This window comes from Astatotilapia calliptera, chromosome 5 (genome assembly GCF_964374335.1).
Source record: "Astatotilapia calliptera chromosome 5, fAstCal68.1, whole genome shotgun sequence".
Taxonomy (NCBI): Eukaryota; Metazoa; Chordata; class Actinopteri; order Cichliformes; family Cichlidae; genus Astatotilapia; species Astatotilapia calliptera.
In genome coordinates, this window is record NC_137426.1 from 36554846 (window position 1) to 36572335 (window position 17490).

The window sequence follows — 17490 nt, forward strand, 5'->3', positions numbered from 1 at the left end:
AAACATCCAACATGCACAAACATTTGACCACACAGCATGTAATTAATTTGCATGAATCGAATCCATAAGTGATATTGATAATGGAATCAGAATCGCTCAATTCTTATTAATTCTCATCCCTAGCCAGCAGATTCCATTAAAACCAGTAATGGAGACATAATGGCACAACTAAGTCACTTATCATACCGACTGGGATGTTCTTCAACATTTTTTTAAAATCTATCCATACAAAGTTTTATTTGTAGGACTGACCTGCATCTGTGAGCCCAAAACCGTATTGTTACAGGTCAGCTCAGTGCGGTTGATGGTGTCCATAGAATCCATTGAGGCATGTATCTGTGTGGTTGAAGCAGGTGTCGTGGCACCACTTTCGCTCTTTGAGATGGTGGTACTGGCTGATCGGTGAAGCTGGAGCAGTGTCTGCACATCTGCGCTGTACTGGTTGGCAAGAGCCTCCTCATACTGGTCTGTCCACTGGCGGATCCTGCTCTCCCATCCCTCTTCTGTGTTCTCATCCAACACACTAGCCTCTGTGGTAGAGTTCTGTACAAAAGTCATGATCAAGAGAACTGTCTAAGAGTCTATGTGAGATGCACAGAGAGGATTTTTTTTTTCCTTAATGGGCTCTGTTGTCTAGAACTGTCTAATGTTACCTTCATCCTCATAGACTTCCTAGAACCCTCTCTGAAAGCCTAAAAGAAAGAAAAATAAACCAATTTAAAGAAATGGAGATTTTATCATAAAAATTGAGCTGGGGTCAATATATCAGTACAAGAAAAGCAGCACAAGAGAAAAAAAACAAAACAAACTCCATTGTGGATCTTACACAATGTAATCTTATGAGGCAGAGAGGGTTTGTGTGTCCATGCATGTATTGTGTGCATAAAAGATGATTTTCTTAGATGAAACATTAAAATACAATAAGAATAGCTGAATCTGCCCCACCTGCTAGCATTGCATTCAGTTAATATACTCCCAATTTCAAGAACAACCAACAATCAGTTGAAGTTTATAGGACAGGAGGATCTCCCGGAGAGCAGCCGACTGGCATCGGGAACCACAAAAGTAATGTAATGAGCCTGTGGGAAGAGCTGTGCGCTAGCTAGTTAGCATCAAATTAACTAAAATTGTAAACGAAGAATGAAGAAATTTTAATATACTTTAACTGATTCAATTAAATCTTATTTATATAGCACCAAACCACAGTCACCTCAAGGTACTTAATATTGTAAGATGCAGGGCGTGCAATGACAAGATGAAGCCATGTAGAAATAATAACAGGCACCTGTGTGTGGGAAACTGTATTTTCTCATACTCTGCTTTACTCACTTTAATCTTCTTGGCCTTCTGTGTTCCACGGGCCTTCTCTGTGCTCTTCTTCCTCTTTTTGGATTTGCTCCTTTTGACTCTGTTGACAGTGAGTTTGATGCTGGTTGGTGTGTGCTGGGTGGCAGTATAGGAGATGGTGGAGGGTGACACCTCTTCATCACCACTCTCGGTTGCGCTACTCTCTCCAGCTACAAAAAAAAGAGCAAATAAACAGGTGTTGATAAACCGCCTTCTCTGAGATGAAAACTGTAGTTTATGAAGTGAACTGTGATACCTGAGACATTTTCTGTTTTTTTCCTGTGTTGGCCTTTTACTCCTTTCCTTCTGTCCAGTCCCCTGTGATACAAAGGCAACAAAACAAATCAGACAAAAAAAATTAAAGGGGGCGATGTCATAAAGGCTTTTACCGCATGTTGTATTATTGTCACAGCCTGAATTTTAATAAAAAATAATTTTCTCTTATTTCCATTAAACAGGTTAAGTGCTACACACTTGTACCAGTTACAGCAGTTGGAACCTATGTTCCAGCATTCAGACAAGAAGGGCTTTTACACGTCTCACCTGCAGTTGTCGCATTTGATGAGCAGGCCGTCCGGCGTCAGGTTGCAGTGACACCAGGAGGCCCCATCCTCCTCTGAGGAGCTGTCGCTGTCGGCCGAGTTGTCCTCAGCAGTATCGTGATAGTGAGAGCTGCGTACCACGCCGTTGAGATCCATACGGGGAATGATGGTTTGAGAGAGCGGGGAGGCGGGTGGGGTTGGGGGAGGGGGCGCGCCATAGTTGTGATCCTGACAACACACAACGGAAGACTGTTGCATCTTCAAACAACGGGTGTTCAGGCAAAAAAGGGAAACGGAAAATGGAGACGAATGAAAATGAGGGCAAAAAAAAAAAAAAAAAACCAAGTATGTGAAACAGTTCAGTTGTTAATACCAGAAGTAGTGTGTGGTTACCAAAGACTAATAGCAGGACTCATATTTATACATCTAAACTACAAACATCACCAGTTCTTAGTTTTACTCTTATTGTGAAATCATAACAGAAGACACTTGAAAAGATTAGGAAAAAGGAAAGATCAGATAGATTAAACTGGGTCATTTTAAGCCACTAAAACATTCACAATTGTACACAAGTACTCCCATTATGAAAAGTAATACTTCAATAAGACATGCTATGATTACAGCTGATGATTAGGGAAGAGCCGTATGAACTCACAGCATATGGTAGCCCCCGATACCCATGACTCTGTGCGCTCCCACAGCTGTGGTTGTTGTAGTTTTTCTCATTCACTGCAGGGCTTGCTTCAACTGACTCAGGGCTGGAAAAAATAACAATATATATATATTTAAAACATTGTAAGCGACACATAGATAATGCTGTAGACATTTCCCCACTTTGCCTTTTTTACCAATGTTACACAAGCATCTGTTTTAATAAAGATCAGTCACTAGATGGCACCAAGATCCTTCACTCGCTGCCCTGCCTGGAAGAGCAGCAATTTAGGAAATGGAATGTGGGCCGCCATTATGTTATGCAACTCCCTCGCCCTTTAGTTAAGGTCTAACCAGACCAGGAACAACCTTTCCTACTCTTGCCTCGTACTCCAATACTGAAGCTAACATCAAGGTTAAAAAAAATAATAATAATAAATAACCACTGTGTGTGTAGTATGTCTGTCTTTTTTTTTTTTTTTTTAAACTCCCCTGCCTGAGCTTTGCAGGAAACTGAAGGGGGCCATGAACAGGGTTGGATGGGAAAGGGTCCAACTGCATTCCAAATAACCTCAGTCACGTAGGCAGATTTACCTTCAAAGAAGTGGCAACTGTGCTCACTTGATCTGTCTGTATACATTTTTTCAGATGCTATTCAATAGTTCGGGCATGGAGAAGAACAACATACATCTAGCTGCTTAATAAGAGGTGGAAGATAAGAACCTGTGACACAGGGAGAATAATTCAACTCTTGGATATTGGCTGTTCTTTTTGTCTGTGTAACAGACAGTGGTTGTCTCAAGTCAACTTAAAACAACCTTGAAAATTCATGTCAAAATGTCACATCTGGTATTTTTTTTCAATGTCTATCAAAATACAGACTTCATGTAACATCATGTTACAGTTTTATGTTCAAAGTACAAAGCAGTCCCCTTAGAAATTATTTCAAAATAACACATTTGATTATGCATTGTGTAAGCGCTTCTTGAATTCATCTTAGAGGGCACTGGGGGTGCAGCAGTGGTTAGCATCATATTCATACTTTGTTAGAAACAAATAATCACATTTTCCAAACACAGGAAATGCCCTTCAAACAGAAAGAAAATGTTCTGCTTTATGATGACTACTGCCATTGCTTTCAGCATTTCTTTTGCCCTGAGCACTCAAGCTACTTTACTCTTTTGCCCTTGGTCAGATCTTTGCAATCTTAAATTCCCTGTTCAACCACATTAACGCTTATGTTTAACAAATAATGAGCAGCTAGAGCATTATATAGTTCCACATAAACGCACATTTTCCAGACATCTCTGGATATGGTTGAAAACTTATCTGACTCCTTGTTGTGCAGTACAGTAGCAATACATGTAGATAATCAGGTTAAACAGGAAGTTTGTTTTCCTGGCACTCTTGTTCTATTTAAGCCATGTTACATCCGCATATGAGTATAAGGAGGTTGGGAAACATTTTATCAGTAGAGCTGATGATCTTAACAACAAAACCCAGCTCTTACAGAACATTTCTTGCAAGTCACACCTTGCTGAAACTGACTACGTACTCTGATCCAGCAGCCATATCTGAATAAGACGTTTCAGGTGTGGTGACTCCCAGAGCGATTACTATGCTCATGACGTCCAGCACAGCGACGCGTGGGAGGGGGGGAAGAGGGGGGAGGAAGGGGAGGGGAAGGGGGGGGACAGGATGGGATAGGGGAAGGAGGAGAGGTGAAGCGAGGAATCACAGGGTCCCAATTACAGCAACAGACCACTCCAGAGGTGGGGTGCCGCCGAGCCGTAGCCCACGGCTCACGGTCATGGGGGACCTGAGAAGAATGGGTACAAGACAGACATGCCATCAGTTACATACATCCATTGCCTGAATACAGACAATCAACGAATGGCTCAAAATAAGCAATGCATCTTGGAATGAACTGCATATTCAATCATAGACATGTTATCTTCTATAGACAGCTTTGTGTGTCTAATATTATAAAACAGGAAGTATTATTGTGATTTAAATGTAATATCAGGAATGGCACAGATATAAAACGGTTCCAGTAAGGCATCAAATGCCAACCTTTTTGCCCCATTTCCTGAAAATCTTGGACTCAAGAACAATTTACTCACATTTCATATCCATTTCACTTTTTTGCAAACTGTCATCCAACAACTATTCATCCATACCTATTGCCTGACATTTCAACTGCAGTATTTATCATTTACATTTAGTCAAATCCTTTAAAAATGAAAAGTCAAATGGTTTACTCTTTATGTTTAGAGCATAATTAACTGCTAACTGTATTTACAGCTAATAATTTTCAAATGTCTTACAAAACATAACTGTTTGCTAAACATAGTATTTTTTCTGTTATGTTTAGCTAACATTTCTGCTCATTTATCCTTATTGTTAGCTAGTTGCAACTTCTCGTGTAGGCCTTTAACAAAAAGGTTTCACTTGTTACCAGTACCAAGTAAGGTATTTTTGTATTTGTTTGTGTATTTCTACAGGTTTTTCATGACACCTAGCAGTTAATTTATACTTCCTGTTCTTACTTTTGTTTATTTAAGTGTTTCATTGGGGAGTGGACCGTCAGTTACTTCCCACGAAAGCAACCCTGACTCCCACCCACGAAGGTACTTGTACCCTTGGTTGCAAATCACTGCAGTAAACCAAAGGGAAAGTGTGTGCAATGCCAGGAACCTGGACACACAGCTAAATTGAATGCAGCTGTTAATCATTTTCATATTTAGTGTGGTTTTCCTGTTATGGAATCAGAGTGTCAGCATTGAAAAAAGGCTACAGACTTATGTTTAGTGAAACGCTGACTCTATACCTACTCAAACAACTTTCCTTGTCACAGCTGTTTGATTAAACAATGAATAAGTTACTGAGTTGCCTCCAACATTTTTTTTTCCAACAGCTTTCCAAAGGTCAACATTTATGGTGAAGTCCATATTTCTGATTAGACACAAAAAGATGACCACTAACTGAATGTACATTCCCTAATGAAAAAGACAGGGCTTGTTTATAAGGGCACTTTACCATATATAAACATTAATATATAAACAACTACCAGAGTTTACAACAGGTTACTGCCTTGACTGAAAACTGACAGTGTTGTCAGGTTGTCACGACCACATAACCTAAACATTAAACAGGAAACCCACTGTTGCACAAATAACGAAGAACCAAATTTGCTGAGTCATCTTGACAATAAAGGCTTCATGTAGTCGAAGAGAGCATTTATCTGCCTGCGTCTACAATGATAACTTGATAAGGACATTGTGTGATGGGCCCATCTCTTATCCATACGGAGGTGTTTAACATGGAGGAGGGAGGTGAGACTATTCAAAGAGCAGAAAAAACAACCAGGGGATTTACAGCTCTGCTTACACTCCCATCAGGATGCAGTAATGGAGAAACCAATAGGAGGCGCTTTTTTGCTCAGACAGCTGTAGAGGTGAGTCATTCAAGATGAGGCCCATCCCTCTTGTCATGTGACCACACTTAGCTGAAACACTGACCCACACTGTATCTTGTTCTCCTGCTTGCGCTCGCTCAACAACCCTGACAGAAGCGGAGCTAAAGGCAAGATCTGCAGAAAGAGGAACACGTCTTCCTGTGCGCTGTTCACACGACAATGAGAGGATTTGGCTCTCACCAAGGTCATCCCTTGGTCAAACAAGCAAATAGATACATTAGCTTATAAAACCCCATAGTGATAAGATCCATTGCAACAAGAGTAAGCCCGACACTCAAACAGGCTGCTTTAATAGCAGGCATCCATGTTAATTAAGAACAACAGGATGCATGACATTTCTAGAGTGGTCCCTTGGCTACAGCGAGTGCTGCCCTTGTGCCCCAGCCCCAAGACAACTACAGAAAGATTGGGAGCTTCCAATAATGTCAAGGTCAGCTCACTGTCAAAAAGAATGTCAGCACCATAGAGCTGAAAATGCACATGTGCCTATGCACATGGGAAGGTGACAAGAAGAAAACAGCTCCCATGCATCTATCAGATAAGGACACAAGACACATACACACAAAAATATTTCGCTCTTTCAGGAACTGCTCTTTAAGCATGACTTACTGGATACATGAAAACAAACAACAAGCACAGACAAACAACGACTAACTGAAGTTTGCCTCAGATTTAGATATTTAGAAGATGGCATGTAGTAGAGCACCTCATTCAGGGGCTCTTTAAGCTGCTGGCGATCCCTGTGGAAGATCACTGCCTCAGAAATAGACACCTTGGGCCTACCCAACTCAAAGTCTCACTACTTGGGATCCTTCCAAAAGAACCAGACGGGGTGCTAGGGAGGTAAATTCCATACGAAGAAGGAAAGCCTTTCTTTACCTCGCTTCTCCTCCCTAACGCCACCCTCTCTCCCTTGTTCATTCCTCCAGCCATGAATACTGGGCTCAAATTACCAAAAGGCTCAAAGTCTTTTCACTTCAGTAGAACAGAGGCCATTTCGGAGACAAGTCCAAAGGGGAGGAACATGCACACAAAATGAACAGCTCATAAGGAGACACAAACGTCACTTAAATCTCTCTCATAATGCCAGACGAGTCTTTGTATATTGTACAAATACCTGGTTTAAATAGTGAGCACATTTCATATAGTGACGAGCATGCATATATATTATTAAAATATGACAAATTAACATCAGAAAAATGAATGAACTGCGTCTGAATAGTGCATAACACAATGCGCCACACTATGAATGATGTACGCTGCTCACGCACTGCACTAAAAGATAAACTCTAAAATAACAAAACAACATCATCCAGCTATTTTCTTATCTGAAGTGGGTCACGGGAGCACCAGCAAGGAATCCCAGATCTCCCTCTCGTCAGCTACCTCCACCAGCTTAACCAGGGAAATGCCAAGCCTTTCCCAGGCCAGCTCATAGACATACCATATTTTCCACAATGTAAGTCGCACTTAACTTTAAATTTCTCCAAAATTGACAGTACACCTTATAATCCAGTGCAGCTTATGTATGATTTCTGGTTGTGCTTACTGACCTCGAACCGATTTTATGAGGTACACGGCGCTCAAAAATCTGTCAAAAATGTTTTAGTATGACTTTAGTAAGTTATGAAGCTGCACCGCTTGATGGATTATCGGAGCATTACGGCTACCGTAGTCAGGCGCCTGGCGGAGTAATCCAGGTCCTCCGTCCGCTTCAGGCCCCAAAGTCAAACGAACACTGCAGCATCACTGAGAGTTAAAAACTAAAAATTTTCACCTTTAATAAAATTATCAGTGTTGCTGCTTTACCAGGTGTAACAATTAAGTTTAACATCCAGGCATCCATGAAAACAGAAGTCAGCAGGAAGTTAGCTCGCTAGTTTCCACCTAAAAACATGATATAGCATGTTCTGACAGATTTCTGAAAAAATTAAACGTACAGCTCTGCTATCACTTCCAACATAAATGAAGACAGAAAACTAAACAGCAGTGACGTTTGTAGGGTTACTGAAGTTGGGCTAGCTGGTATATAATGCTGTGCTATGTGATCGCTAGCGACACAGCTATGTTAGCATAACATAAACACAGTGAAGCTGGAGGGATGAACGCTGACTTTTTTTTTTTACTTAATAAAAGTTAACGTGAGGGCTCCTGATGCTGTAAATGGACCAAACTTCAGGAGAACAACAGAGATAATCCATCCACATTACGAGGTTATTCATTAATATACTGCAACAACAAGGGATTGGAGCAGCTGCGAGAGATTTCAATATTAATGAATCAATGGTACGGAAGTTAAGCAAAAAGAGTAAGCTGAGTAAAGTTTGATCCGATTTTGTTTCGCTTAATGCGCCTTATAATTCAGTGCGCCTTATGTATGAAAACAGACCCGCTCATCGACAGTGCGCCTTATAATCCGGTGCGCCTTATGGTCCTAAAATACTGTAATATTCCCAGCACGTCCCAGATCAACGCCAGAGCCTCGACCTGGTAGGACATGCCAGGCTGGAACAGCTTACCCTGGAGGCAACAGCCATCTTCTTTTCGATGTTGAGGAGTACCGGCTCTACTCTGAACCCCTCCAGAATGACTAAACTTGTCATCCTATTGCCAGGCCAGAGCTCATCCACCTTTCGGATAAAGCTCATTTATGCTACCGGTATCCGTGATCTCATTCTAATTCTAATAATAATAATAATAATAATAATAATAATAATAATAATAAAAAATTGGATTTATATAGCGCTTTTCAAGGCTAGTTTCAAGGCACCCAAAGCGCTTTACAATGCCACTATTCATTCACTCTCACATTCACACACGGGTGGAGGTAAGCTACGGTAATAGTGTTAATAATAAGATCAGGCCTAGAGTAACAGATGTTTGGCATTTCTCAACAACAAGACGGCATCTGGTGGCAGATAGATGCATAACATTTAGGCCATATATGCACACACAATCTAACATGGTGCTTCACAAATAACAACAGAATGGCAAATTTAATCTTAGTCCAGATCATTTCCTCTACTGCAGCACTATTAACCAAGTCTTTATGTAACCAAATTATAACGACCTTACATGATGGACCATATTAATTTGGCAAATAAACGAACAAAAACAAAACATTGTTCTAAAGAAATGTACAGATTAAGTCAATAAAAACTACAAAACGACAGGAAGTCCAGATTTGGTTTACCACATCGAACGAGTAACAAAAAACTATGGTGAATGTTCAAAAGTTTAGCATCATACCTGCTGCTGGTAAGCATTACACCAACATTTTCAATCCCAATACAGATAATGTGTCCTTGAGGAATACGGCTTTGTTTTAGATGGTGCAACTAGCCAACTTCACAAACTGCCCTTGGTAATCTATGCCAGAAATGCTACTCAGATAAATTTTTATTCTCGTTTTTTCAATGTACAATGGCAGTGACCAGTTCAACACCACCAACCAGGACAATGAGCTGTACATCTCCACAACATTCGAGAAGGCTAGAGTACCAACCTTCCTTCTAAAAATGATCCAGTAATGTGGTTGACTAGAACTATACAACATTTGAGTAGCATTTAAGAACGAGTTATAAAATCCTTCACCTCCAAGCCTTAGAATAGGACTGCAATATCACTTCTGCATTAAGGTAATGCTGATATTACCATGTGAGAAAGGCACAGCACTGGAATAAATGCAATTAAGTCAACTGAACAAACTCTAGAGCATGTACTGTGGCCATTTTGTTTACAGTAAAATGTTGACTTCAGTGTTGCAAATTTAAAATACTGTTTTTGAAGCTACACTAAGAGCTAAATGACCTCCAAGAGACAAAGAACATGGCACTACAGGTACACTACACTACAGGTAGAACACTGAAAAACAACCACTGGCTTTATTTTTCTTTCTGAAAATGAAAGAAATACAAAGCCAGTGGCTATTCTCAGATTTCAATTTCACAAAGATTAACCTGTGCGTGCATTTTTTTTTTCTATTTTATGTGCCATTACAATTTTGACTAAGACATTAAATTAACTGGCGAAGCAGGCCAAACACCATGTCTTGCCACCTATAGCTTTGATGAAACCAATAAGTGGTCTTCACAGGCACAAACATAAACAAAAACAACAACAACAAAAGCAAAAAATTCCCCAAAAACAAAACTGGAGTTTAACATCATGTCCATGCACAGTGTCCACCTGTGCCCGACCAAGCCTCCACAACACGTACAGTCCAGTGAGATTACACCAACCCCCTCACTCTGCCCCCGCACACATGCTGGCTGTACTAGGCAGGATATGAATATATCTGCCATTCCCCAGAAATGTGCAGGTTGAACTGCACTCTAAGCAACAGCAAAAGGAAATAGAAGATGAAGAGCAGGCAAATCAATAGGGCCTGGCTTAAAGACAAACGGGATATGCGGTCAGGGAGAGCATGGCTCAGTCCAGATCTTATTTCACACTTACCCAAACAAATTCACAATAAAACAAAATGATAAACACACACACACACACACACACACACACACACACTAAACAGGATGTGAGGGACTTTAACATAGATTTGTACCGAGCATTTTGACATGCATTATAATGCTGCTTCGCAGATTTCTCTAAACACAGAACATCTACAGGATAATGAGCCTCTTAAGGGAGGATATGAAAAGATGGCCTTTATGGAAGGTATTTTTATCCACGTAGTTCATTTGTACATTTTAATATGACTAACAATGGCTTCCACTGCCATGGTGACATAACAGTTTGTTTCTCTCAAGCAACAAAATATTACTATTATTATTCTCATAAAAAGAAGGCAAAAATCACCCACACAGCTCAATCAGTAGCTTATTCCAAACTGTGTCATTCTCTTCCCTGAAATCTTTGAACCAGGCAAAATAGAACATTTGAATAAACAAGATGAAACATTCAGATACTTGGGACTACAGACTATCCCTCACTGCACTGCAGCAGCATAATCGTGGGCTTCAACCACAATTACAAAGTGCAAGAGCTGCCTGAAACAGATATGGTTTCCACACAGCCAGCCAGCTGAGAATGCTCCTGGAACAAGCTGTGATCTGACTGAGGCATCAGCCAACTGTTCAGGCAACTGTACACAAATATAAACAACAAAGCCTACTCTGCATAACCTCAAAACATGTGGGTAAAGGGACAAAGTATGAATAAGTGATGCAAGCATCAGGTCCACACACAGTTAAGAATATTATATGCTATAGTGACTTGCAGCTGAGTTTATCTGTCACTAGATAATGCTTCAACTTTAGCCATGATGTGGCTGTTGTCATGCTGAGCGGTCAAGCTTCCTGGGAGCGCAGTGTGGCCTGCCATTAACACAACAATGTCCAGCTGCCTGAATGGACCAGGACCAGACTGGAGATGAGAGACACACAATAGAGAACAAAGGCCAAGTGGGTGCTGTAAGAAGGGTGAGGGAGAGAGCAGTCGACAGCAGGGCTAAGCATGACATAAAATCAATCATCTGTTTCAAGCCAAACAAGCCAGCTACTGTCCATTTCAGGCTCAGTAACCCTGAAGAGGAAAAAACAAAGGACTAAGCAAAATTCAGACAGTGTCTTTCTGCCACACCTGTATGGTCATTCTTCCCCTGAAGTCGAAGTCAAATGGGCTGCTATTAAAGACTGACTCAGCGCACCAAAACAACAGCAACATTAAAAGGATAATAACCAACAGGGTTACTGTAGTGATAAACCTCAACTGAAAATTTCTCTGTTGGGGAGCTAACTAAGCTAAACATTTTAAAAAGCTTCAGAGAACACTCGAGTTTTCATGAATAGCAGAATTCCCTTTAAAATACTACTAAATGTGGGAAGAGATATTTTCCAAGGAGTAGTCTAGCAAAGGTATGAGAGGAAGCTCCCCACCCCCCCCACACACACACAAAAGGAGGAGGAATCTTGTTGTTAGGTAAGCTCATGCTCTGACATAATATAAACCCTCTGTCCTACACCACGTGATCTCACTGCATGACAAACACATTTACATGACATTTCCATTTCCTCTTTTGGGTGACAGTATTATCTAGAGTGGCATGAGGCCTTGCCCTGCCACCACGTTGCTGCAGCATACATATGCTGTACTTTCTGGTGTGAGACTGGAAGGTGTCACTCAAAGGAGAAAAGAGTGGACCTTGGCAGCCATTTTGAACTGCTGTTATATATAAGCCTTTCATAGTCCAAGTCAGATGTCCCTCTCTCTCTCCCTCTCTCCCCCCCCCCCCAGGTTGCACTGGTCACTCATTTACCCCATTTTTAGTCCCAGTGTTGTGCATTAGAAAAAAGGGCATCTGCAGCAGACTCTTGTCTGGATTGACTTTGGTACCAAAAAAATGCTTTTCCTTCTGCTCTGTTTTATTTTTAAGCTTTCTACCAGACTGACAGCACCCTCAGGGCACTCACATCCAGATTTGTCCTTTTAGATTTTCCAATCTGATGTTTTTTACAAAACAGCTGGGCAGTTCATCATCATCACAATTATTATTGTGGTGAGCACTGGAAGAGGCAGTAAGACTGGAGAGGAAAGAAAGAAACAGGATTAATGTGGCGAAGTCTAAAATGGCTGCCTGCAGTTCAAAAGGTGGACGGGACAGACAGAAACTCCAAGCTGTATGCAAAACCACATACCAGTAGAGAGCAAGATGAGCAATGTGAGGTAAGACAAAGAAAAGGAAATGAAGGACACAACATCACAGTGCACTAAAACAAGGAGAGAGAGAGAGAAAGAGCAAGCAAGCAAGCAAAAGAGACGATTACATAGATTGCCTGCTTCACCCCCCTTCAGCCTTGTGTTTTTTTTTTTTTTTTTAACCCTAGCCGCCTCCTCCTCCTCCATTATTCTCCCAAGAAGCATTGCTTCTCGGCACAAAACAGAATTAACCAGCGCAGCCCTCTGCAACACTGCTCCCCCAGCACTGAGGAAGAGCTGCGCCCCATTGGAGCAACTTCAGAGCTCATGCACCAATAGGAAGCCACCACTAAGGCAGGCGTCACAGGGACTTGTTTTTAACCCTGTTGTGAAAGACAGCAAGCCGCATAACACACAGCGGCTGCAGAGGAAATGCTACAGAGGAGAAAGTAATATGTACCTAAAATTAAGAAAAAAAGGCTTGATGGGTAGCTCAAGGGTACTGAAGATATTAAAAAGATAAATAACACTTTAAAAATTTATTTTAAAAAAGATTAATTTGTATTTAAGGAATAAAACATTGTTAATAAAATGCACCGCAACTAAAATGCATATGACATATTCACTGAAGTGAATACAGGTTACATGGAACCACAATGGTAACTTGGCTAACTTGATCACATGAGCACAGCACACACAAAACCTTATTACAATATCAATAGCTACACCTGCCCTCCATGTAATGATACGGAGTGTCATCAGCATGCAAATGGAAAGCTAAGAGGATAGGGTCCCCCCCCCCCTTTTCCCTCACAGCAACAATCCCTGCGCCCTTCTCCCACTGTCTGCACGCAGAGAGAATCCTGTCTTCATTTGGAAATAGGCCAACATCCTGCTTTATTCTCCTCTGTACATAAACATAAACCAGAGTTAAAAATCTCTAAAGATTTTGCATGATCCACAGTGCCTACTCGGGCCAATTATGCTTTCAAGGACATGTCATGAAGCAGTTATATGTCTTTGTCTTAAATTGCTAGGTGAAAATTATTAAGTGAAGCGGAGCATTTCTCACCAACACAAAAACTGGGCCAAGCTAACCTTGTCTGTCTGCACATTCTTCATATTGCCAAATTTTCAGCGGCCCATAGTGGGAAAGAAGGGTCCATGTCCCTCAGACATTTCCACTCACATGTACACACAAGTACTGATTATTATGCTCTCAAAGACAGCCTAACTGATGTAACTACCCCTACCCCCACCACAAAAACACACACCTCTCGCTAAAACATATGCAAAGCTACTTGATAGGCCTGGAAAACCAATATGGCAGAAGGCTTTCCGACAGAGCAGTAACAAGCAACCCAGCAGTACAGTTTTAGCTTCCTTGGAGTGGTGGGTCAAGTAAGTAACGTTTGCTGCTGTATGTACTTGCCCCTGTCCTAAATACTAGATGCATTTCTTACTCTCTCCCATGTCTTTGTCTCTGTTAGTAAGTGTATTGTTTGTTCAAGATAAGAAATGGGGGGGAGGGGGGGGACTGCAGCTCACTCTGTCTATTAAAAGACAGGAAACATATTCAGAGAATGCTAGTTGCAACCGATCAAAACAATCCTTGGAAAACTGATCTGGCTTCCAATAGTCATACAGATCGATCCAAATACTTAACTCTGGCTGAACCCCCAGCAAGGCACGTGTAACCTTTGTACTCATGAAGCTAGGTAAAAGAGGGCTCAGTGGAGAAGAAGCCACATATGTTTTGTAGCCTCAAATCTCCTTATTAGGCAGATTTTTAGTGGTGAGCAACCAAACAACAAATAACTTAACGATTACCATCTGGGTTCATAGTATAGTATTCAGTTACATAAGTAATTTAAAACTAAAATAAATGAAAAAATAATAATGGAAATGAGACAAAATAAAGCCCTTGTGAATTCAAGACAGATCTCACGTCCAGTGGTTTTGATTCAACTGTCCTACCAAAGCAAAAGCACTGTCTCCCTTCTCTACTTGCTGCGTCCACAGCGCCGAATTTCAGCTCCGCACAATGCAAGCTTATGTGGTGCGACTCAGAGGAGAAACTCTACTCTGGCAACAAACTGGGCAACAGTTTGTATTCCGAAATACGCTCATCATGAAATAAGCCACACAGGGAAAGGTATTGTTTTATGCTATTACTTTGCATAGAGATACTCTAATCTAAACTTCGAAATTGAATAACAATCCAGAGCTTTTTTCCTTCTCACCCCAACGGAGGTGTAGGTGAAAACGAAATACGGTGTCATAATCAAGAAAAGGTTGGGAATGTCAAACACCACAAAGTACGACGTGTTAAAACGTAACAAGACGTTTAGTAGTCTTCAACTTGAGTAAAAGTTGTGATTGCTACAGTCAGACTTCAACAGTGCTACTCACACGCTGGAATTAAAAAAATGGAGGCTAAAAAAGGAAACAAGCGCTCCCCTCTCTGAAATACCACCCATTTCTTTTAACCGCCACCACGGAGACTGGGGGTTGGTAGGTTGGGGGAGGTGAAGAACAGCAAGTCACTACCCAACAACTCTGGTTTTCTGTTTGTTAGAGCTAGAGCCTACATCCACAGAGGGAAAACAAGAGGCAAGAGATATATGGCCAAAGCACAACTGAGCTTTTTCAGTATGAACAACACACCCGAGCGAAGCTAGGAATGAGACAAATGCATTAACATGATGTAGCAAACACCACCATGATGTGAGCGCCGTATTTTCCATAAAACTCGGGGCAGAAATCCACGGGATTTCGGCTTGCAAACACATCATCGTGTGTATACACATGAAAGACTTCTCTGCGTGTGTATGAGCTGTAGAATACTGGTTCAAAATAAGGACACAATTGCCTGCAGAACATTCAGAAAGTTAGCTCAAAGGCTAGGTTAGCATTTGTTGCCTCTGCTAACGTTCTCCAACGCAGCAGCTGTCCGCTGAGCTTACATGAGTGGCAAACCATTTCACGACTTTACTTTCAAACACTTTGAGAATTTCGTGGTAACAATGGAAACAATTTAAAACAATGCTGTCAATAAACAACGCAACAAATCGTTTTTGACTTAAGGTGAAACAAGTTTGCATTTTCCTGTGCGCTCTGGTTCTGAACTTTTAAGCCCAACAAACAGAATGCATTTGTATTCTAATCTGACACTAACACAATAACATGCCTAGAAACGCAAAAGTGTAGTGTGCTGTTACTAATGTTTTGAATTTGTAAGGTTAACCACTGCGGGGGCTTGGTATTCAAACTTAAACAACTTGAAGTTTATTTATAAATGTTTGAAAACGACATTAGTTCTCTCGTGGAAAAATACAGTTTACTTAAGTACTCGTGTAACGTTAGAACGACAGCCAACTGGGACACGTTTAGCTTTCACATTAACACCAATAAAATAATAAGAAAAATAATTAAGGGACCTCTAATGGCCTAAATGCTACACGAGTAAAACTCGTGTTAACTTACATGATGTTACTAACAGATTTACGTACGTAGTTCAAATACTGGTCGAACATTAGAGCTCAACAAAACTAACAGTGTGATGGATTCTCAGACTACCGAGCTAGCTATAAAAAAAAACAACACGAGGAGCCGACGAAAAGGGCACGGAAGTCCAGACACAGCCCGGAGCAGCCCTGTAAGGCAGACCATCGATAAAGGTCGCTTTTTAGCCAGCCAAGCAAACTACTCTTCTGGAAATAACTTATTGTAATAAATTGAAGTAGGCGCTAGGTACTTAGCTAGCTAAGTTATGTAGCTTCGTAGCTGAGGTGGGTAGACGGAAAATATGGTTATTTGGTGTGTTGGTTATAGTTACAAACCCTCGTATATAGCGAGAACTATATAGCCAATTGACACAAATGTTAAGTACTCACCTAAAGAGGCATTCCAAACTTGTATAAACGAGGTAATATAATGTAAAGTAGGAAGTCCTTAGAGCATCCCAACATCGATTCCAATCAGGCCTGTATATCGGCCTCGGAGTCTCCTGTATCCTTTGCCCTTATAAGTGGCTCCCTCTCCAGGGTTAGGAAACAAACTTCTCAGGGTCTCCCACGCATAGACGGAAAGTTAAATTCCCTGTGCTGTTCACGTGCACTGCATCCATTGAGTATCTATATTAGCTCCCCGGCAAATACATCAGTTTATTTTAGTGTCTTGTATATTTACAATCGCTATTTATAATGGGGCATAAGCTGCTGTATGTGATACAGAGCTCTGATTCTGTCTCGGTCCTTACATTCGCAGAGGCGCCCATCCCCCTCCTCGCCGGCATCGACCGCGGGTCCCAGCGAAACTGACACACAACCACGCCACGGGGTTTCCCTGGCGACCGTGCAGGGGCCCTCTCCTTGGGCGGCCCTTGCTGATGTTTCCCGCCTCTCGTCAGTGATTCGATTCCAATATGTCACTCATGTTACGCACGCGATATACGTGCAAGTCATTGGCGAAAGGCAGCGTCGATTATTTTTTCCTTTTACTACGTAAAACAGGGCGGGTACTGCTTTGAGGAGTGGTGCGAAAATTTCCTTTCATTATATGTGTGTAGTGGTGGTGAACAGGCAGGAGTGAATGGCAGGATCGGGAGATAATTTGATACCCAGCAGAGGATCTGTACCTTCAGAGTTTCGGGAATTGTTCTTTATTAAATTCACATGCCGTGGAATTTATTTTAAGTCGTTAGTGGGATTATTGCTTTTTATTTGTGTGTTACTTTCATCTACTGTGGAAGGAGTGTTTGTACTAATACATAGTAGCAAGCGTTAGCTACACGGGGTCTCTGGGGCCCAGTTCCAG

General features: G+C 41.3%; 1 protein-coding gene across 6 annotated transcripts in view; it reads right to left on the minus strand.

The window, feature by feature from the left end:
* Window positions 1-17066, minus strand: part of setd5 (SET domain containing 5) — a 29446-nt gene extending 12380 nt beyond the window's left edge. Inside the window, exons 1-8 of one of the 6 annotated variants that reach the window (XM_026169102.2) lie at window positions 16934-17066; window positions 4096-4359; window positions 2545-2647; window positions 1891-2147; window positions 1604-1665; window positions 1330-1517; window positions 654-692; window positions 253-543 (exon numbers count right to left, since the gene is read on the minus strand). In XM_026169102.2, the coding sequence (XP_026024887.1) occupies window positions 253-543; window positions 654-692; window positions 1330-1517; window positions 1604-1665; window positions 1891-2147; window positions 2545-2647; window positions 4096-4166 (1011 nt within the window). In that variant the 5' untranslated portion in view covers window positions 4167-4359; window positions 16934-17066. Of the gene's footprint in view, window positions 1-252; window positions 544-653; window positions 693-1329; window positions 1518-1603; window positions 1666-1890; window positions 2148-2544; window positions 2648-4095; window positions 4360-16568 lie in introns of all 6 variants that reach the window. The other 5 variants (XM_026169104.2, XM_026169101.2, XM_026169106.2 and 2 more) reach the window with 5 other exon arrangements.
* Between the last annotated feature and the right edge of the window lie 424 nt (window positions 17067-17490).